The sequence below is a fragment of the Leptonotus elevatus genome, chromosome 12, assembly GCF_054856555.1.
Source record: "Leptonotus elevatus isolate MCC_2025b chromosome 12, RoL_Lele_1.0, whole genome shotgun sequence".
In the NCBI taxonomy this organism is placed as follows: domain Eukaryota; kingdom Metazoa; phylum Chordata; class Actinopteri; order Syngnathiformes; family Syngnathidae; genus Leptonotus; species Leptonotus elevatus.
In genome coordinates, this window is record NC_141250.1 from 9,357,956 (window position 1) to 9,380,697 (window position 22,742).

Consider the following 22,742-nt stretch of genomic DNA (forward strand, 5'->3'; position numbering starts at 1 on the left):
CGATTACTCGATTATTAAATATAGTTTAGTAATCGATCTTTTTGATAATTGCTTACTTGTCGATTCATCGATGAATTTTGACAGCTCTAGATTTTAGCCCGACAACCGGCAGTCCGCCAGGCTAAGGGTCACGAATTGCTCTGAGGTCAAGTCAAGGTGCAATCTTTGGATTTGCAAGAATGCGAAGGCGCCTGGAAAGGCGCGTGAAGGCTGAATATAGGCGGCAGAGCAAGAAACGAGGGAGGCAGCGAGCGAGCGAGCCAGCAGCTGCTACGAGGGCTGAGAGGGAGGGGGGGTGAAGGGGGGGGGGGTGTTGATCTGGCGATGAGGTGTCTGATGAAAGCGTAGATTGGTTGCGCCGAGGAAGGAATGTTTTGACGCTCTCACAAGCGCCCACCTCCGCCGTCACCACCTCCCTGTCGCCAACCCCCCCCCCCCCCCCCCCTGCCAATCTCGCACCTGATGCGAGGGGGGCTGCCGGGAGTCGCATGCCAAGATGAATAACAACCGGCTGTTAGTCACGAACGCACACGGAGCCTGTCTGACTGGCACCAGCGCGCGCGTCGCCGATTTCCGTACCCTCGTTCCCTGACACAAACATCATTTTCCCCGTGATTTACGAAGGCGCCGCGATTCCATTTCACTTGTGTCGTCCTCTTTCCCTCGCGCCCCCCGCTCGCCACGCCGAAACATTGACATTTGCGTTGAAGGTCATTCCACACATTCCTCTCTTCCAGTTTGTGCTCACGGCCGCTTATCAGGCCGGCTGGCGATACGGACTGGGTGACGATGCGTGTGCGTGCGTGCGTGCGCGCCCTCAAAACGAAGACAAGAGACTACTTGATCCCCCGCCTCTCGTGGTTCGATATCAGCGGCGGCTCATATCCGCAAATACTGTCAATGTTGCTAGATTGAGACAAATCAGCGGGGAGCAGTATTGATCGCGGCGTTTATTGAAGTGCAGTCGACGACGGTTCAAACGCGCAAACATCCTAACATGGTCGCCGAAAAGAGAGAGAGAAGTGAGGCTGAGGTTTTTTTTTTTTTTAATTCACCAGCACAAACTTAGAGTGACAAATACAAGCAAGTTGATGGTGTAGCTTTCTGTAGTCGACACGGTACTAACATTTTGGGGTAGTCACGGGAAACTTTGAAAACAACGCCACATTCAACGTGCTAATCAGAATCAGACACATGCTAGCAAACAACAAGAAAGAACAATGAAGGCTGTTTTTATATTATTTCATGAAAAAGTTGTGCAAAAAAGGTGGAATTTTTTTCTAAAAAAAACAAACAAAAAAGAAAAAAATGTTGTTTTTTTCAAAATTACAACTATCTAAATTTTTTTTTTTTAAAAATACCAAAAAATGATCGCAAACTAGAAATTACAAGGAAAAGAAAATGATATACTAGTGGTATCTCTAATCAGTTTGTTGGTATCGGTGACTACTCAAGAAGTGAGTAATCATTGGTTTGAAAAAAAGTGGCATAAAAAATCCCTACTTTTTTCACGCGAAACCAAAAATCCATCTAAAAAAACAGCACGGTGGAAACTTCAGCATGCAAAACTGCCGCGAGCGTCCAGAGTCAACAGCAACGGGCTAAGCTAATGTAAACGTGTTTCCATCCATCTATTTTCGATCCTGCTGGGCTGGCCCTGTCGCCAGCCAATCACAGAGCACAGAGATAGGAAACGACTTACACTCACATTCGCACCGTCTCCGAGTAGGAATTGAACCCGCGCTGACTGCACTGATGTCTGGTGGGTAACAGTGACTCATCACTGACCGAGCATGCGTGTTTATTTTTGTCTTTTCCAGCCGTGCAACCGACAAATCTGCTCGACCAATGGCAGGACAGCAGCTGTTAAAGTCTCTTGGGGTGGGAATTGGAAAGACAGTTTTGCCAGCAATACTGATAATATTACAACAGAGCTATTGCGTAATATTAAAATTATTGTTTGAAATTAAGCTAATGTGACATCCATCCACCCATCCATCCATCTATCATCCATCCATCCATCATCCCTCCATCCATTTATCCATCCATCCATCATCCACCCATCCATCATTCATCCATCCATCTATCATCCATCATCCATCCATCCATCATCCACCCATCTATCATCCATCCATCCATCCATCCATCCATCCATCATCCATCCATCCATTATCCATCCTTCCATCCATCTATCACCCATCCATCCATCCATCCATCCACCCTTCCATACATCATCCATCCACACTCACCCACCCATCTATCATCCATCCATCCATCCATCTATCATCCATCCATCCAAACTGATTCCTAAGAGATCCATGATTGCTAAACCAAAACAAAACAAGCAACAAATGACAAGCGTCATGATTTACAACACGAGGTTGACACATACCTGCATGCCGGTGGGGGTCAGGAGGCTCCACCAATCCCGATCCAGACCAAAGACGAAGGCGTTGGCCAAGCCGTGCAATGGAGCAGACAGCACGTGCAAGAGGGTGAGGGAAAACGACGGATCCAGAGGGTAGAGGGCGTTATGCAGCCTGGCGGAACAGAGCGGGACAATGTTTCATTTGAAAATCAAGTTGTAGGACGGTGGTTACCATGGCAACATACTGTAGGCTCACAAACGTTTTGACATGCCTTGATTGATGGAAACAGAAAAAAACATGGACGACAAGACATGGTGAAAAACAACACAGGAGATTGATTGCCTTGTATTAAATCAAAGGGAGACTGAGGGCGGCAAGAAAACGCAGCACTGCAGCTAAATGGAGACTAAGGCACAGTAATTGCGTAAACTAACATTAGCAAACTTTATGTGTTAGTTATTTTATTCCGAGCCTCATTAAGTGATCACCAGTGTATCCGCAATTGAGAATTGCAAAGTAACTCATGATTCAAGTAAGTGGTGAAACTCTGCACATTTTTTAAATTGTAAAATACAACTTGACATTAGTGCCTACAAATATATGCATTATTATTACATTTATTATTGCAAAATTTTGACGTGGACGTGTCTGCTGCATTGCGACTGGAATTCCCCAAAGACAGGCTTTCCAAGAAAGGTACGGCCGTTAATCACGCGTTAAAAAAAATAGTGGGGTTAAAGGAACTTTAAATTAACTCAAAATTTGCGCACTCATTTTGACACCCCTACCGAAAACCAAAAACAAGCTAGTGGAGTGTAACACTGTAGCGTCCAGAGCTAAGGCCCAGCAACAGGATGGGCTAACATTAGCATGTGTTTATTTTTGCCTTTTCTAGCCGTCCACCCTGAAATTTTAAGATAAGGATAGAGCCCAAAAAGACAGAGCGGGGGGGTGGGGGGGGGGTTGGGGGATGTGAAAAGGCAGCGAGCGTGAGGTTGACAGATCAACCGGAAGGAAGCGCGAGGAAGAGGACAAGTGAGTGACAGAGCGAGAAGGAAGGGTGAAAACGAGAGGTAATGAGAGCGAGCGTCGCGGGCGGCAAAAGGGGGAGGGCGGGGGTGGCGAGCCGGAGGAAAACGGGGGAGGGCGAAAAGGAGCGAGGCGAGCTTTATATCAGCGTTTAAGAGCCCATTAGGCAGCGCGAGACGTCTGGGCTGACACATTCTTGGCTGCCGCTTCGACAGCACGCAGCACTTTACAAGGGCGGCGAGAAGCAGAGAGGCGGAAAAGTGGCAGAGCGCTCCGTTCCTTCTTCCAGCTGCCGTTTCCCGCTCGTCCCGTCCAAATCCTCCCCGTCCTGCGTACACGTTTCCCCGTCACCCCCGTTTCTATCGCCAATTTGGCTGTTGGGTCTCCATTCGACATCCCGCCCTGCTCAAGGTTGCTTTGCTTCGTCGGAACAAATTCCAAGGATGCCGGCCAGCAATTGACCCTGGATTAACCTCGCATTAGTCCTCCTCGCGGGGTTAGCGTGTCCCTAATGTTTTTTTTATCGATCTATTAGCCGGGGAATCAATGTGTACGGCTCTGGCGGTGATTTCGGCGCGAGCGGGGTGAAAATAAATGGCCACCGCGGTTGACCTCGCCGATCGGAAAGTCATCCCCAGGCTACTCATGTGCCGCCTGGGAGGAATACACCAGCTTGGTCATCCGTGGAAAAACAACAAAAGTTCCATTTGGAGACGATGCTGCGATTTTTTTTTACCACTGACGCTTTTTCTCCGTATTTATTCGCATTACGCAATCAACAGGGTAGCCAAAATTCAGTGAACTCCCATTTAGCGAATACGAACCATAACCACTCGTAGGTGGAAATCCTCAATGCAGAGAGACCAAATCAACTCAAATGGGTTACTCAATGAACTTTTTACAAAAAAATACATCATGCGCGTTAAGCTAATGATAGCATTTGTGTTTATTTTCGTAAATCCTCGCCTTGTGTATGCTCAAATGTGACAATGTCGGCGCAATGATTAATCTACTTGGAACCCGGATTAGGCTCTAGAAATAGTGTCTGGGAGTACCCACTTTTGAACATCGGACGCATCAGTCAGAACGAAACGACAACCAGGCTTTCCTGTATTTGTTTTTAGGCAAAGAATTAAAAAAATGTGCCGGAACATATCACTCCAAGGAAAGTGGATGAATCAATCAGGTCGAGGGCATTATGAAGCCTCGTTAAACAGAGCAGGACAAAGTTTAGCATTCAGATTAAAAACAAAGAACTTTCAGCAGTCGGGAAAAACTGCAAAAAGTCATAATGAGACGAACGATTGTCTCTTGTAATTCATCCGAGAAAGTGGAAACTGTGCAGCCTCCTCCTGCGTTTATTTTTCTCATTTCCAGCCGTGTATCCTCACACTTATTACACTGGCAAATCTGCTTGACTATTGAGCCATCATCAGCAGTGATTTGCGTCACTCGGGGTGAAACTGCAAAAATGATGCTGCGTTGAACATATTCGTCCAAAGAAGACGAATCAAACAAAAAAACGGAGGAAAACGAGCATTTCCTGTAATTCATCCAAGAGGACATCCAGAGATAAAGGTATGTAAACATGAGTCTGCATTTTTGATTGTTTTTGGGATGGATCCTCAAATGTACTACCGGATCCAGTTAAAAAATAGTAACTAGAAAGTAGGGGTGTCACAATTTAACGCCACAATTTTTTTTTAAAACGTGCGATTAATGACCGCCCCTTACTTGGAAAGGAAAGCCTGTACTGGGGCAATTCCAGTTTCCAGACACATCCACGTCAAAATTATATTTTACAATTTTTAAAAATGTGCAAAATTTTGCAAGTTACTTCATGTTAAAGATTAGATAGCTCCTAACATAAAAAGAAAAATGCACTGAGCTGTCAGCAATGTCTTACAAATGCATGTATGCAAATTTAGTGGCAGAAAAATCACCTCAACACAAATCAATATCACACTCGTCTTTTTACAGTTTAACATTTTTTACACTCTGTTAACAAGAGTATGAAAAGTTATTAAAAAAAAAATATATATATATATATATATATATGTTATTGTAGATTTTATATTTTATGTAAAATGTGCGATTAATCGTGAGTTAACTATTGAAGTCATGCGATTAATTACGATTAAAAGAAATGTATGGCCTGACACCCCTACTAGAAAGATGACCTCGTCCTGCGTGCTGTTGACATTTGGAACATGTCAATTCTGGTTTACGACAAATAGTGCACAATGAACAGGTAAACAAAGAGCCTCAATACAGGCCAATCCAGAACAAATGTCAACATCAGTCACATCTTTTATCCCGTTTAATGGTATTTATTCTTTCGTGATTTTTCTCATTTTTGACTGGAAACGCACAAAAACTCAAGACAGAACTGCAGGTGAACAAGCGCAGAAGATGATTATGTAGATGTCTTTGCAAATCTGCTTATAATCCCCTCTTATCCTCTTTTGCGGAAGAAGGTTGGAAGGTTTTCTTTTCTATTAATCGGTCGCCACTTACCTTCCAAAATACCTTTGGAAAAAGTTATGACGGCGAGAGAGAATACCTCGCGCCCACCGCAGGGTTGGCAACAGGTTGAAAATCGGCCTAGCGAGCCGCATCCGACCTGCCAACCCGAGGGCAGCCGTGTCAAGTCTTAAGGGTCTTAACGCGCCGGCTAATGAAAGCGGCGGCGGCCTGGCTGCGAGCGGCGCCGCGTGTTTTCTGGGTTAGCCTTAACCGCCGTATCTCAAGAGGAGCGGCGCAGCTGCTGCTCACATTCATTTCACTTCCCATTAAAGGTGAAATAAATCAGCAGTCCCCACACAACCTCCGCAGGACGAAAACACACACACACACACACGCACACACACAGAAAGGTCTGTGCGTGTGAGAGGGTCACATGCGTCAAGGATGTCAGATGGAGAGGAAAAGGCGGTGAATGTGCATTTGTGTGTGCGCTTCTCTGAACAGCTCAGCGGTGAAAGCAAGCTAGCGTGTGTATGCGTGCGTGCGTGCGTGCGTGCGTGTATATGTGTGTGTATGTGTGTGCGAGGTGGCTATTTCTGGCATCTCACCCCCCCCCCCCTCCCCTCCCCTCCTGCTGCCGCAAAGAAACGCGATCGGCGTCCGGGAAACGAGAGCTGGCAGCAAGCAATCATCTGCCTGCCACACGCACACACACAAACACACGCACACACAAACGTGCGCAGCGCCGAGCAACATGCACCATGGCAACGGAACAGCCGCAATTAGAGGCAAAGAGCCTTTCCCCTCCATCGAGGGAGAGCGAAATGAAAGGAAGAAAGAGCGGGCGAGAGAGAGAGACAGAGAGAGAGAGAGAGAGAGACGGGGGCGGGCGGCGGGTTTTGTAGAGACGAGTGTCAGAGAAACGGCGCTGCACAGGAAGAGAGGGGGGGGCGAGGTGGCGGAAGAGGAAGAACACAAGAGAGGTGAGAATGTGCAAGAGCAAGGCTGCGAAAGGGGAACGAGGGCCCTCGAGAGAGAGCGAGAGAGAGAGAGAGAGAGAGAGAGAGAGAGAGAGAGAGAGAGAGAGAGAGAGAGAGAGAGAGAGAGAGAGATGGCGCTGAGCGGCCCCTGGGGGAGGTGAACGCACCGAGCGAGGCCGAGGCGACAAGAAGAAGAAGGAGGCAGCGAGGGAGGAGCGATATCAAAAAAGACAGATTGCGAGACACGAGCGAGACAAACCGGGAGATTACGGGCGATAGAGGGAGGGTGGCGCGTGGATGTGTGAGAGTGCGAGCGAGCGTGTGCGCCGCTTTCTCCCGTGAGCGCCGCGCTAATGAAAGATGAATGAGGGAGGGCAGTGGTGGGAAGCGTGTCTACAGGCGATGCCAGCCCAAAGCTGATGTGTGCACAAATGTGTGTCGAAGTGTGCGCGCGCGCGCAGTCAAGCGCGCCTCACACTCTGGCTGGCAGGTGTCGGACAACGAGGACGGCGTCGCACGCGCCCGAGGTTGGCTGGTCTGATGAGAGCCATCGCCGCTTTTTAATCGCAAGGCGGCGTGCAGGAAGTCGCATTAACGGCGTCTCCGAGGCCGCTCGAGAAGTGCGTCATCGATCATGTCGGTCTCCAGCATGCCCGCCAGATTCCGTGAAAAATACAGAAAAATGTTGTTAAGGGTACTGAAAAAATAATCAGTACTATAACTCAGGGGCGGATTTAAGAAAGGCAAAGGTAGGCGCGGGGCCCTTTCGAATGAGAAGACAGATACGTATATTTTAAATAGAGATGTTCAATACCGCAAATATGCTTTAGGGCAGTGGTCCTCAACCCTGGTCCTCGGGGACCGGTATCCAGCCTGTTTTCCATGTCTCCCGCAGCCAACACAGGTGATTCATATCATCAGCTAATTAGCAAGCTCTGGAGAAGCCTGATAACGATTCCCACCTGTGTTGGCTGTAGGAGACATGGAAAACAGGCTGGATACCGGTCCCCGAGGACCAGGGTTGAGGACCACTGCTTTAGGGTATCCAAAGATTATGCAAAATAATTTGTTTCATAATAAATAAATTTTAATCGGAGTCTCTAAATGTTGAAATATATTAAGTACATATTACGCATGCAGGAGATTTTTGTTGATAATGTGCTGTTTATTAACAATATACAAAAACCTTCAAAGTCTATGAAATAATTAACATCCGTGTTTAACATGAATGACATTTTAACGCGTACACTTGTTTAGTTTAATTCGTTTAAGGAACAAGTCACATTTTGTCACCTTCCTTTTCCACACATGCATTGTTCTTTTTTTTTTTTCTTTTTTTTTATCAATTGTGTAGTCAAAACTGAATTAAAAAGAGTTTTTGGTCAATTCACGTAGATGCAAAAGTAAGTGAACCCTAAACTGCATTGCTTAAAACAAGCTGTCAAGTAGGACAAATTGGTAGCTAAACTAACCACTGAAATGGACCAATGAAATAAAAGGTTTTGCAAAGAAATTCTGCATCACTGACTGAAACAGAAACCACGTCACTTTAGTCTCAGCCAGATGAACCCATACAGGTCAGTCGTGCTGAGAGGAAGAGAAATCTCAGGGGACCTCAGGAAGTGGGTAGTGACAGTGTCTGTCTGGGAAAAGCTATAAAGTCATCTAAAAAAAATTGAGCTTCATCATTCCACTGTGAAGCAGATCATCTGCAACTAGAGAACACTGAATTTTACTACAATCCTGCCTAGAAATGGACGACCCTCTAAAATATCAGAAAGAACCACAAGAAAAATGACAATTCAGGCGAAAGCCAACCTGAACATCACATCGAGGGATTTGCAGACCTCTTTTGCTGGATCTGGGACACGTGTGCATGTTTCAACAATCAGAAGAAAAGTCAATCGACAAGGCTTTCATGGAAGGCTTGCTAGGTAGAAGCAAAAAAAGATCAAAGCTGCCCATCTCAACTTTGCCAGCAAGTACCTGGACAACACTGAAGCTTTTTGGAAGTTCCTTCTGTGGACAGATGAGTCCAAAATTGAACTGTTTGGTCACAACTAAAACATGTCATGTTTGGTGAAAAGTCAACAGTGCATACCAACAAAATAACCTTCACCCTTACAGTGAAGCAGTGTTGTGAGAATGTTAAGATCTGGCCTGGTTTTTCATCCTCAGGACCTGGACAACTCCACATAATCCAGGGAATCATGAATTCAGAGGAATATTGTGAAATCCTGGATCATAACCTGAAGCCGTCCTTTGTGAAGTTGCAGCCTGGTAGACGATGGATCATGCAACACGACAATAATCCAAAGGGTTGGGGGTTAGAATACCCTCAAAGCAAATTTGAACACGGGTCTTTGGATTTTCAAACTTTGTACAGGCTAAAAAAAGAAGCGTGTGTGTTTGCGTGTGCATGTCACACTTGACTGGCAGGTGGCGGACAACGAGGACGGCACGGCACGCGTCGGACGGCGCTCGCATGAGAGCGATCGGCGCTTTTTAATCGCATGCCGGTTCACAGGGAGTCAAACGAAGCTACGGTGCCTCCCAGGCCGCTCAAGAAACGCCTCATCGATTATGTCAGCCGTGCTAAATCCCGCCCTCCCGTTGGCATCCGCTTCGAGCCCAATACAAAGTCACGCCAATCTGACAATCTTTCCAGTCGCTCTGCCGTCGACTGCACATTTCCAAGATATACAATGCGGTAGATGTCACGGACTTCCGACTTTTACACATCAGCGCCGCTTCCGGCCACTGTTGGCCGCGTTCCAACACTCGCACCCCCACCCCTGCGCCCCCCAACCGCACGCTCCCCGCTCAACGGCGGGAGGGCGTCTCGGCTATCTGACATGCTTCGGACACTGAGACAGACACTCGCAGCCTCGTACCCGTCGACGGAAACGCGTAACCGAGGGGCACAAAGGCGGAAGCGCAAGAACTGGGACGCGGCCCACACTTCGCAAACTGGAAACGGAAACAAAGTTGATGGGTGAAAACCCGGAAGTCGGAAGTCCCGCCTCCTCCGTGGCATTTAGTCCATTGACCAATTTCCCCCCCGCGTGCCGGAGGTCACTCGTCTGAGAGCCATCGCCGCCTTTTAACCGCACGCCGGCCCGCAGGAAGTCAAACGGATGGCGTCTCGACGGCCACTCTCGCTCACTTATTGAAGAAGCGCTTCATCGATCATGTCGGCCCCTCGCCTGCTCAACAGATTCCGTGCAAAATCCCACCCACAGGGCCGCTTCTCAGACAATATCAGTCGAACCATCTTTTCAAGTCATCGCTTTGCGGATGCACCAGATGCTCCTTTTCCATCCATTTTTTCCCCCAGGAATGAATGGCGCACAACTTTAGACACGATTTAACAGAGAAGAACTGAATTTGAAGATGGGTCTACTGGGTTTTCACAGGTTGTAATAGTACAAAAAACAAAATATCGGTATCATTTTTAATGATTGGTCGACATTGGAAGAGAATGGCAAACGCATGCGTTTGACTGAGGCATCCCACTTTGTGACAAGTTTTCATCCTCAAACAAACGTACTTATTCAAGGAGCGTTTCATCAATCATGTCAGCGTCTCACCTTTCTGCCAGATTCCTTGCAACCCCCCCCCCCCCCCCCCTCGTTGGAAAGGCCCGTATTGCTCTGCCAGTCCCAACAGCTTTTCAGTCAACCTTTGCGGTTGCTCCTAATTTCGCCAAGCAGAGCAGTTTCCTCAAATGAACGCCGCAGAATGCATCACAACGAAGACACGCCAATTGTGTTGGAGAAGTAAAACGTATTTCATCCCTGGTCCGTTGGGTTTTCAAAAGTTGTAAAGGATACACACAAAAAAACAGATCCATAAACATAAGTTTGCAGGCAGTTGTCTAAATTGTGCCCCTTCTAACTATTGGGTACAGAAGTTGTACAAGTTCCTCAAAAAATTTAATCTATACCACGTCTTGTTGAGAACGGAATCGCAAGAACACAAAAAGGTGCAATTCTCCCCCAAATTGATTTAAGTGCCAACAGCAAATCTCACACTTAGCCGGAAGGTGTCAGACATCTTGTCTTGCCTGCCCATTAGATTCCGTACAAAATCCCTCCAGGTCGTTTATCTCTTCCAAAATTTTGCCCTGACAGACCAAGTCTTTCCAGTGATGGTGTTGCAGATGCACCAAATGCCCCGTTTCCACCATGCATGAAGATGGATTTTCGGGCTGGGAAAACAACTCAACTTACTTGGTTGTGTCCGCCACAAAAATTGGTCGACACAAAATTGAATGCCTAACAACTATGATTAGCACTTTTTAAACCACATTTGCGATGCCCGGAACCAACGTTCTGTGTTTCTGCACGGGCATTTGTCGCTGTGGTCGCTTGGAAACAGGAAGATGGGGACATCAACGCGTGACCTTGAGCTGGTGGCTGGGCGTGCGCTTGCCTGAGTAATTGGCAAAATGATTGATACGATAATTGATTCCAAAAACATTTGTTTGCGACAGCCCTAATTGTTTCATTTTACTCGTCACTTCTGATACCATTTTCCAAATGCACTGAAACCCAATTTAAAACCAGGGGACAAGTGAACGAACCCCCTTCATCGTGGCGGACATGTTCCAAATCCATCTGCTATGGGTAAAAACTATACTTTACTACCTTGATGCAAAGATGTTTGAGTTTCACACTAGAGACTTACGTCAGCAATACTCGCCATTGGTGACGACGTCTGTTAGGAAAAATGGAGTCAAATTCATTTTAAACAGCGCTGTCTTGTCCTATGACCAAAAATGGACTGATCCACTTTATGGTTCAATTTGACCCACTTTCCGGGTTGTTTTATACATAATGTGTTATACATAATGATGAAAGTTGGATCAAATTAACCCAAGTAGAGGGTCTGATCCAACTTTAGGGAGTCGTAAGATACAAAATGACTTCTTCTTTTTTTTTTTTTCAAAGTTGGGTAAAATTGATCCAAGTAGTACATATGACCCAACTTTATGGGTTGTTTTATAAAAAATGACCCAATATTTTACCTAAAGTTGCGTCAAACTGACCCGATTGCATGATCTGACCGAACCTTCGGTGTTGTTTTATACAATATGACCCAATTTTTGACCCAAGTAGAGGATCTGACCCAACTTTCAGGGTTGTTTTATACAAAATGACCCGATTTTTTTTTTACCAAAGGGTGGGTCAAGCTGAACCAACTTTCTAGGTTGACTCAAAATTGGGTCAAATTGACCCAACTAGCAGATCTGACCAAACTTTCTGGGTTGTTTTATACAAAATGGCCCAATTATTTTTTTTACCTTGACCCAAATAGACGATCTGACCAAACTTTCCAGGTTGTTTTATACATAATGGCCCAAATTTAGACCCAAAGTTGCATCAAATAAACCCAAGTAGAGGGTCTGATCCAACTTTATGGGTCATTATATACAAAACGACTCAATTTATTTATTTTTTACTCAAAGTTGGGTCAAATTGATCCAAGTAGAAGATATGACCCGACTTTATGGGTTGTTTTATAAATAAATAAAAAAGACCCCATTTTTGACCCAAAGTTTGGTCAAACTGACCCAAATAGATGATCTGACCCAACTTTCTGTGTTGTTTTATACAAAATGACCCAATTGTTTTACCCATAGGTGGGTCAAATTTGAGTCTGTCCATTTTTGACCCATAATAGCTTTGTTTTTAGAGTGTATGGAAGCATCCCGTCTTCTCACCTTGACCTGGAGATGTTTTCCACAAAAGCTAAAGAAAGGTGGTGTAAAGGTTTTGAAATATGACTTTCCGAGGAGGCTAAGCTGAATTTGAAACCTGGTCAATGCAGTTACAAAGCAAACAAATGGATCTGTAGCACTCTATTTGGTAAGACAGAATTGTCACTGTTGTTTGGAAACAAAACAGGAAGAATGTGACACAAAATCAAATAAGGTGTCAAAAGCGAGCCTCACACTTGGCTGGTCAGACAACGAGGACGCTGCCACACGTTCTGGAGGTCATTTGAGACTTGAGAGCAGTCACTGGCTTTTAATTGCACACTGGGTCACAGCAAGTCAAGCCGATGAGACCGCCACAACATTTGGAAGGCTACGCTCACTTATTCAAGCGCTTCATCCTTGCAAAATCCTTCTCCACAATCCCTTCCAGTCGCACACCCGCGCCAGTCAGACCATCTTTGCTGTTATCGTTTTGTGGCTGCATCGAATGCATCATTTCCACCAAGCGGTGCAATTTGCTTTATATTACTCTGCATTTCCGGATCCCATTTCTGACCACGTTTTCAAGGAGTGGGTCCCTGAAACAAAACTTGAAGTTGTGCCTATTGGGCTTTGTAAGGGAACCACTAAAACCAATTCCTATCACTTTTCAGCAGTGGTTGACAGACAATAGTCACTTCTGCTCAGAAATGCAATAGGAAGAAAACAAAAATCACGGCATTCAAAAATGACAGTGGATTTCCATGCAGAGCGATTAAAAGTCTTTTTTTCATTCATTTTCTGGCCAAGCTGAAAGTGCATTTCAAATAAGACCTTGACCTGTGCTGTGTACAAAAAAAGCTAGCAAAAGAACAATGAATCCTATGGCATAAGCAATCTGTGGCACTTTTTGACACTTTTCCATTGGGTGTGAAAAAAAGACACATTGCAGTCAGCAGCGATGCATCATCGTGAAAAAGGGAGAATTCAAAACATTTGAGTGGTTCTTCGTCTGCTTGCTAGATACAAATCAGTCAAGATGAGGGTTTAGTGTTACAAATCGTACCGTAGCGAGCGGAACCGGTTTGTGGCGTCAAACATCCGCTGAGCCGCCAATGAGAGCCCGCTCGCCTGAGAGCCTCCTTCCGGAGAGTCGAAGGCGGCCAAAACAGTCATCCTGACCCTGATTGCACTTCCTCTTCTCCTCGGCTGACTCGCTTCTCTTTCTCCTCCCCCCCCTTTCACTCCAGACGAATCATACGGTTCAAAATGCCAAAACAAGGTCCTTGTGCTGGCCACAACGCTGCTTTTAAGAGTCAATCCAAACTTTCTAAATGAAAGGGACTTTTCCGATGCAACACATGACAACTCTTGACTGCTGGGTGAGGTGGGTGTGTGTGCTTTCCGGACTTCCGTAGCTCCCTCCAAACATGACCGCATTTAAGGCCATTTACTGAAGTGAACCAAAATGTTGGAATGTTTCCGAGGATAAAACTATCTTTGGATTGACTTGCCGCTTTTCCCTAAACAAGGTGTAAAAGGAGCTATGGTCAAGGTGTCCAACAAGTGGAACCTTAAAGCTGCTGAATGCAGCAAATTCCGAATCGCTACTGCCACCTGTGGCCCAAAAATGAAACTGCCCCCCTTCTTCACATACACAAGACAGAGGGCGGGAAATTCAAACCCGAATCCAGTCACAAAAATAATGGAAATCATGAATTAATCGTAACGACAGTTTGGGAATCAGGTCCGTTACAAATACGTTTCATTTTAAATATTGCCAGTGTCCCAAAAACGTCTTTAAATGTTTTTTATGTTTTATGCTAGAGCTTACAAAAGGCTTTGATGCAGCCTCTGAACTGAATAGAACGATTGAAGCAATGGTAGTTATTACAAAAACGGCCAGCAGGTGGCAGCAGAGTATAAGAGATCAACCAGGGCCATGATGCAAAAAGTTCTTTCCCCCACTGGTTTAAACAGATTCTAATGTCAATTGCCGCAAAACGGAAACGGATACAATTATACTTTTTTTGAAAGAAGAAACTAATCTTTCTTTTCCAAGTTTTTATAGCAATATAACACAATATTTTGTGAGCCTTGAAAAATCTGTCAAAATCTAGTAAAACAGCCGAGAGCGAAGAGGATTGCTTCAGTGAACATGTCTGGGAGTGAATGAGTTATTCATAATAATAATAAAGATTTATACCGGTTGTGTTGTCCAACATGTAATAACAATCGCCTGTATTGTCTGGGTATGGCGGAAATGACGGAAGACTTTTCTTACGAGATAAACATCAAAGCCTGCCGAATTGTTACAAAACCATGAAATACATTTTCGTCAACTTTATTTGCGCACACGAGAGCCTTTTCATTGAAAACTAGAGTTTAGCAATCATGAAGGCACAAAAAAAATGAAGACAGATGGATTTTTCAATATATTTGGGAAAAACGTCAGTTCAGTGTCCTCGGTCCAATACGGTACAACTCCGACACAAGAATTTGCACGTAAGTTCGAATATGCCGTAAGCATGAAGACGTAACGTCATACCTTCAGTCAATATTTGCAATGAAAACACTTCAATACCATAAATGAACACTAAAATAATTGGAATGTGAAAACGTGCCCAATCTCAGAAACCCATGGTGTCAGAAGTGGGGCACTTTAAATGGCGGGTTTACACACAACACCAATCGACCAGTGTAGCCCCCCCCCATACCAAATCAGTTCTTAGCGTTCACGTAACGACTCCGACGTGTGTTCGGTGCACAACGCGGGCCGGGCATTCAAGCGTTCGTGCACGTGAGCGTCGCCTTGTGCGCGTCGTGCCTCAATTTGTGTGCGAGCGAGAGAGCAAGGGCGAAAAAGAGAGAGAAAGAGAGAGAGGGAGGGAGGTAGAGCAGATGATAGAGTAGGCTTTAGCGATTCCCCGGAGTGTGAGGCAGCGTTTACGGCACTCTCAGAGCAGCCAGAGTGATGAATATTTAAAGACGTGCCTGAAAGCGCGGTGGGGAGGTGGTGGTAGTGGGGGGTATATAGCGGACGGTGTGTGCGTGTGTGTGCTTGCATCTCGCACGGAAATAAAGTGGCCACGAGCATGTGACAGAGGCTATCTCGTCTCTGCTTGTGCCTGCATGCATACTCCGCGTATAGAGCGTACGTATAGCATCTTTACGGCCTTCGCTATATATGCCGGATTGGCGACGTACTAATTATCACCCCGTGTCGCCAAGTTCTGATTCATTTCCGCTTTTTTGCAATGCATGTGTGTTTGTGCGTCCAGACTGGGCACAAGCAACCCCCCCACCCCCACCCCCGCCCCCGCCACCCCATCTATCTGCCCCCCCGCCCCTCCCCCAGGTCCCTTGCGTGTTCTTCGCTCAGCCCTGCAGGCCAAGCTCGGTCTCGCTAAATGGGGATGAATAGCGGAGCGTTGCCGCCGCGCGACGGGAGACGGATGGCTACAGGGCTCTCGTCTCCGGTAACACACCGACCGCTACCCGACACGCGGCATACAACAAACGCACACACTCCGCGCAGGCTGCCAATAAAAGGAAATTACTGTCATTATTTAGGAAATACGGTGCTTGTGTCAATTTATCAATTTTTTGGAGGGTTCTTAACTTACACTGTATGTGCATTATATTTATTTATTGTCTTTTCTGTTTGATCTTATGTACATTACTTTGTTTCAGCTTTGGTTGTTCTCTACAAATTGAGTTCAGTTTTTTGTAGCATTCTGAATATGTAAAAAAATGGTAAATGGACAGCTTTTTATATAGCGCTTTTAACTCAACGATATGGTGCCCAAAGCGCTTTACAATTGAAGCCGCACATTCACCCACACACACTCGCACGCCAGTGGTCGGCTGCTGCCACGCAAGGGGCTTGCTCAAGGACACTTCAACATGAGCACCAGCGGTGAGGATTGAACCTACAACCTCACAGATGGGAGATGACCACTGAGCCATGCCGCCCCATGTGAATGTCAATTAACAATCAATTTAAATAATGCTTATTCAATATAATGCATTTACCACTTCAGTGTAGTTTTATTAATATGTGAAATTTTTGGACTTGTCCATTTTTTAACTATTCATTGGAGTTGTCAGATTTTTAAATGACAAACACTCCAAAATCTCAAAATGATCTTCCAACGTCAAAATGTTCCACCTATATCGCATGACAAGCAAAAAAGCTTGAGAATTGAGCTTTGCCAAACTGTCTGACACACTTTTCTGTTTGGTGAACAATTCACCCACAAAATGGCCGCTTTAAACTAAAATGGCTGACTTCCTGTTTAATTTCACGTCTGTTATTTGTTGTTTATTTTTTTACATGTATTTGTGCATCCTGTTATGACTTTAGGATGAGTTGGTTTTCAAAATAAATGATCAAACTTTGACAACATGTTCCGCCCACATTAGCTAGTTGGGGGGGGGGGGGGGGTTGCAATTTAGGCCATCTGTGTAGAATACCATTTAGTCAAATTGTAAAGTAGGAGTAGAATGTTGACACATTTTTAAACATTTCTGACAAAACATCTTTGAGGTACAAATGAACAAACAACAGTTTTTTAGTAAACAGCCGCTCAATTGACACACAGCAAATCATTGATAATTACAATTTGGGAATAATGATTATAGATCAAAGCTGATGAAGACAAAAAGAGAGAAGACAGCCTTTTTTCTTCTTTAAAGTTTTCGATGCACAGTATTTTTAGTTCATTCAGACGCAGTAAAACTATTAAAACCAAACGCACACAGAAAAATAAGAAAAGTAATTGACAGAGGCTGAAAAGAGGGCCCGAAGCAACAGAATTCCTGGCACGCATTTGGCATGTGACAACAATCCCACGTATTGTCAGAGCATGGTGAAGCTTTTTCTTACTAAGGCAAACACCAAAGCCTGACTAATTGTTGCAAAACATGAAGAAAATCCTGACTTTACTGGCGACCTCCATTGCCTCATCATTTAAAACGACAACTTGGGAATTATGATCAAAGTAGCGCAAGAAAGCGACATATGATGACAGATTTGATAAAACAATGATAATGACTCATAATGCTTAACTCATTCACTCACAGCCATTTTCACTGAAGCAACCCTCTTCGCTCCCGGCTGTTTTACTGGATTTTCACAGATTTTGCGAGGCCCACAAAATATTGTGTTCTATTGCTATAAAAACATGGAACCTACCAAAAGAACGATTAGAGTCTCTTCTTTTATCAGGGGAAAAAAGTATATTTGTATCTGTTTTCGTTTTTGCAGCAATTAGCATTAGAATATAGCTAAGTTTCAACATTATTCACAAATCTGTGTAAAACAATGGGGGGGGGGGGGGGGAGAGCTTTTTGCAACATGGCCATGGTTGATCTCTTATACTCTGCTGCCACCTGCTGGCCGTTTTTGTAATAACTACCATTGCTTCAAGCGTTCTCTTTAGTTCAGAGGCTGCATCAAAGCCTTCTGAATGCTCTAGCATAACCCCCCCCCCCATTAAAAACATATAAATACGCCTTTGGGAGCATGGCGATATTTAAAATAGAACACATTTATACGTTTTTGGGAGCAAATGAGTTATCCGTTTGAAATGTACTTTTTGATTCACTCATACACACTATTATTACAGGCCCTTGGTTTCTGAAGAGTTCTAATCCTACGGTCAGAACATACGGCAGCCTCGCTAACCGCTAACTAAATCGCTAACGCAGCAGTCAAGTCATAAAGACAGGCCGTTCCAGGCCATAAAGACAAAAAAAAGTATGGCAGTGCCAAAAGATGATAAACTCCAGCAACATTTTTGAATTTCTGCAAGTCCTCGCTATGCGCTACATGTGACAACAACCTCCTTTACATAAGCCTTGAAAACTTTTAAAGTCCTGCATATTTTTGTGTGTGCAAATAACAGATTTTTCCCCCTAGTCATGTGGGATCTCTCACATAAAAAAAAAAAAGTTAAGATGACAAAAGAAAATCAAATTTATGTCCGGAGAAAACCTGTAAAATACTTAAAGAGTTAAATACGTTTTTGAAATCATATCATACACAGTCAAATGAAAGTAAACAAAGAGAGAAACAAAGATAAGTGGGGACATTTCTGCATCTGAGACGTTTCACTGCCGACGTTACAGGGTGTAAAATATGAAACGCACGCCAAGCCGCACAAGTTATTCTGAGAGGCGGAAGGAAGGGAGCGTCGGAAAGAGGGAGCAGCGGGGGAGGAAAGAGAGAGAACACATCCTGGGATGCAAAATACAGCGCGATAAGCGTTAATGTATCCCGACCAGCTCCACCACCACTCGTCCTCCACCTTCCCTCCTTTCTTCCTCCCTCCATCTTTCCCCTCCTCCTCCGCCGCCGCCGCCACGTTCTCTTTGAGGGATGAATAATAACTGCTGCTCTGAGATTTCCTTCCTCGTTTTTCAAAGCGCCGAGTGGAGATGGGGAAGGTCTGCCTGGCCCCGGCGTGCGCGCACACACACAAGGCGGAGCGCGCGCGCGCACGCACACACGCGGCAAAGCACCGACGCACGTACGCGCTGTCTTGTTCTCTCTGCTCGCCTGGAGCAGGGAAATCAGATCTCCTCCAAAGAGCGGCGGGGTGGTGAGGGGATGAAAGGGGGGTTCAGGCCTTGCAGGGAGCCCATACAAAACTCCCCTGCTAGCACGTTTGTGCTAACACACACACACACACACACACAAAGGGAAAAACATGGAGGGACAACGAAGAGGACGGCGGATGCGTCCCGCGGCGACAGGGTGAACTCAAGGTTATGCAGACACATCGACAGTTCAAGCCCCCGCCGCCAGGACCAATCCGTCGGCTCGGAGGCGCCCCGCGGAAAGGAGCGTAACCTCAATCGCTCACAGGCAACTAGAGCGCCTGCCTCGTGCCTCGCCTTTTGCGGAAAAGTAAACGGAGGGGGATGGGGGAGGGAAAAAAAAATCACCAAAATTGGGGAAGCTTTTTCTTTCTGAGCGCATGCTTTTAGATGCCTTTCTGCCAGAAGCGCTTATCCTCGCTCACCACAGTATGGTTTTAAACAATAAACCCCGATCGGAGCCAGTTTCCATTGCGGGGATGTTGATAAGGTGGCGCTATGTGGATAGCCTGACATTAAAGGAGCGTAACCCGACGCTGAACTTGACAACGAGGAACCGTGAACAGATAACAACTACGATGGCACATAGCAGACCTCCGCCAGGGATCAACAATCCCAAACCAGTCCATCCGGAAAACGCTGTTTTCGAACAGCTGAAAAGTTTGTTTAAACTAGGGGTGTCAGGTGAGTAAGTTTTTTAAACCCCTAGGTGGTATTGTGACCCGTTTGAGGCTTTTTGATGGTTCTGACCAAGCCATTTCAAAATAAAATACTACTATAACATAAAAGTGTAAAAAATGTTTGATAGAAATTATGGCTGCATTTTTTAGTCATTGATAGTTATTTCATAATAAGTCATAAAATGTAGTTAAATTAACTCATTTGCTCTCATAAACATATAAAAACTTTCTATTTTAAATATTGTTGTGGTCCAAAAACGTTTTTATACGTTTGTTGTTTTTAAAACAAAAAGGTTTTTTTCTATGCTAGAGCACACAGAAGGCTTTGATGCAGCCTCTCAACTACAAAGTACAGTTGAAGAAATGGTACACATTCTACATTTCTTACAAAAAACGGCCAGCAGGTGGCAGCAGAGTATAAGATATCAACCAGGGCCATGTTGCAAACAAGCTATTTTCCCCAGCGTTTTAAACAGGTTTGTAAATAATGATGAAACTTAGCTATATTCAAATGCTAATTGTTGCAAAACGTTAACAGATACAAATATACCGGTACCCTTTTCTTCCTGATAAAAGAAGAGACTCTAATCTTTCTTTTAGTAGGTTCCATGTTTTTATATCAATAACACACAATATTCTGTGGCCTTGCAAAATCAGTCAAAATCCAGTAAAACAGCCAGGAGGAAAGCTTAAGTGAAAATGGCTAGGATTAAACGAGTTAAAAATATGTACCGTGCTGTAAAAAATGTGTGATATTGATTTATGTTGAGGTCATTTTCTGCCTCTAGATGGCATAGTTGCATTTGTAACAGCTCAGCGCATTTTTATTTTCATATTAAGAGCTATCTAAGCTCTAACATGAAGTAACTTGTGAAATACAACTTGAGTCTCCTCAAATATATGCTTTATTTATTAATGCAATTATTTATTAAATTATTTTATTAATGCTAAATCTTGACATGGATGTGGCTTTCATGTCATGTCATGTCATTAATCACGCGTTCAAAATATTCGTGCCGTTAAAGGAACTTTAAATTAACTCAAATTAACGCACTAATTTTGACACCCTTAGTTTAAACATAAGAGTGATGAGAATACTACATTTGTGCAACATATTTATTTAAGGGCAAAGTAAGACAGGGGTTCGGTTAATTTTCTCCAACTGCTTCCCACATGAACATCCATGTTAGGCTAATTAACTCTAAATAGATTTAGATTGCCGACGTGTAACCGCTATCATGCCAACTGATGCCCAAGAGGTATCGTCCGCTTGCAAACGAACTCAGGTGCGTGACTGGGCAAGCTCACCTGCTCAGAAATACCCAGGAAGGCATGTTCTGTAAAAAGTATTTTTAAAGCCATTAGCTTTGCCGCTGCAATCACCTTTACAGTACCTGTCCAGACTGCAGAGTTGGAGTGGCTATTATGTAGTATCATCTTTTTTTATTTTGGCTCCCCTCATTAGGGCTTATCTAATTCCATATGCTATTATTTATGTACTCAAATTGTAATATATTATGGTTTACTGAAATGCTCTCAACTGCCATATTTAACTGTAGATTTAACGCATTTTTGTTGTGATAAATTTAAAAAAGAAATAGTTTTCCAGTGTTACAGAATTTTTTATATTTTGCAAAACATGACTATAAAAAACAACAACAGTTAAATATACATCAATACATTGCAGCAAAAGTGATTGAGCCAGTGGCAGTATGACAGAATGGCACAGGAAAAAGCCTGCTGAAAATATTATCAATCAAGTGTGTACACACTCTTGAGTGGGGGAGTTTGCCGTCTTAAGCCTCACTTCACTAACTCACCAACCCCGAGTCTGAACAAAGCTGAAATGCACAAGCGTGATTCTTTCTCCCCCGATCTGCTTGGAAAACCGTCGAGGGCATTCGCAGTCACTCAGAGTCCATTTTGCGCTGCACATTTTTGAATTGCCACAAACCAAGGACACCCTGTAATATTGCCATAACAGTACCCAAACAGGAGGGCGCCAAAAAGTACTATACTATAGATCAGTAATTGAAGGTATCTGTAGGTTTGGCGAAGTTCAATTGAAATTGGTAAATGGACTTTCACTTGTATTGCGCGTTTCTACCTACGAGATACAGAAAGCACTGTACTGTCTCCTTTTACAGCCATATTATACAGGAGACCACCACTGAAACCCAAACTTTCCTTAAATACATTACCCTCCTCCTGGTTAAAGTGCATCAGACGTGTACTGTAAGAGGACATTGCTGTGCATTACACAGTGGGTGTGCCATGATTTGAAAATATGCAAAAACCCTGAATCAGCCGAAAATTTTCGGTGGCCGAATATTCGGTGCATCACTAATATATATATATATATATATATATATATAGCAGAGTATAAGAGATCAACCAGGGCCCTGTTGCAACAAGCTCTTTTTCCCAGTGTTTTCAACAGGTTTGTGAATAATGAGGAAACTTAGCTATATTCTAATGCTAATTGCTGCAAAACGGAAACAGATACAAATGTCCTGAACCCTCACACAGGACAGCGAGCCTGGAAAAAGCCACCTTGGAGAGTTTGTGAAAGCGGCTCTTGTTGTTTTTGTATCTTTCACAATGTCTGACAATGGAAACCAAATATAAAAAGTGTACCCTGTCAAACTAAACCAAAGTGTGAAGCTTGGTGGAAAAGGGGCTTTTGTGAAATGCGGTGAAATAACACGCGCCCGCACGTCCGGGAGGAGCACTCACTCGTCAAGCGGCGACGTGCCACCGGAATCGGCGGCGAGGTTTCCGAGGAGAGGGCTTATTTATGCAAACAGGCGTACAGGCGCGCACAGTAGGAATCTAGACAAGCCTTGTAAACAAACACACACCCACACTAAAAAGCACACAGGGGAGGCGATGTGAGAAGCAGACTGTGAAAACT

At 44.5% G+C, this 22,742-nt stretch overlaps 1 protein-coding gene across 2 annotated transcripts in view; it reads right to left on the minus strand.

Annotated features, from left to right (window-relative positions):
- LOC147164445 (cyclic AMP receptor 4) overlaps positions 1-22,742 on the minus strand; it is a 99,039-nt gene that overhangs the window by 6,526 nt on the left and 69,771 nt on the right. For both annotated transcript variants that reach the window (XM_086091574.1, XM_086091573.1), the window contains one exon: positions 2,393-2,540. In XM_086091574.1, coding sequence (XP_085947700.1) covers positions 2,393-2,540 — 148 coding nt within the window. The remainder of the gene's footprint in view (positions 1-2,392; positions 2,541-22,742) is intronic.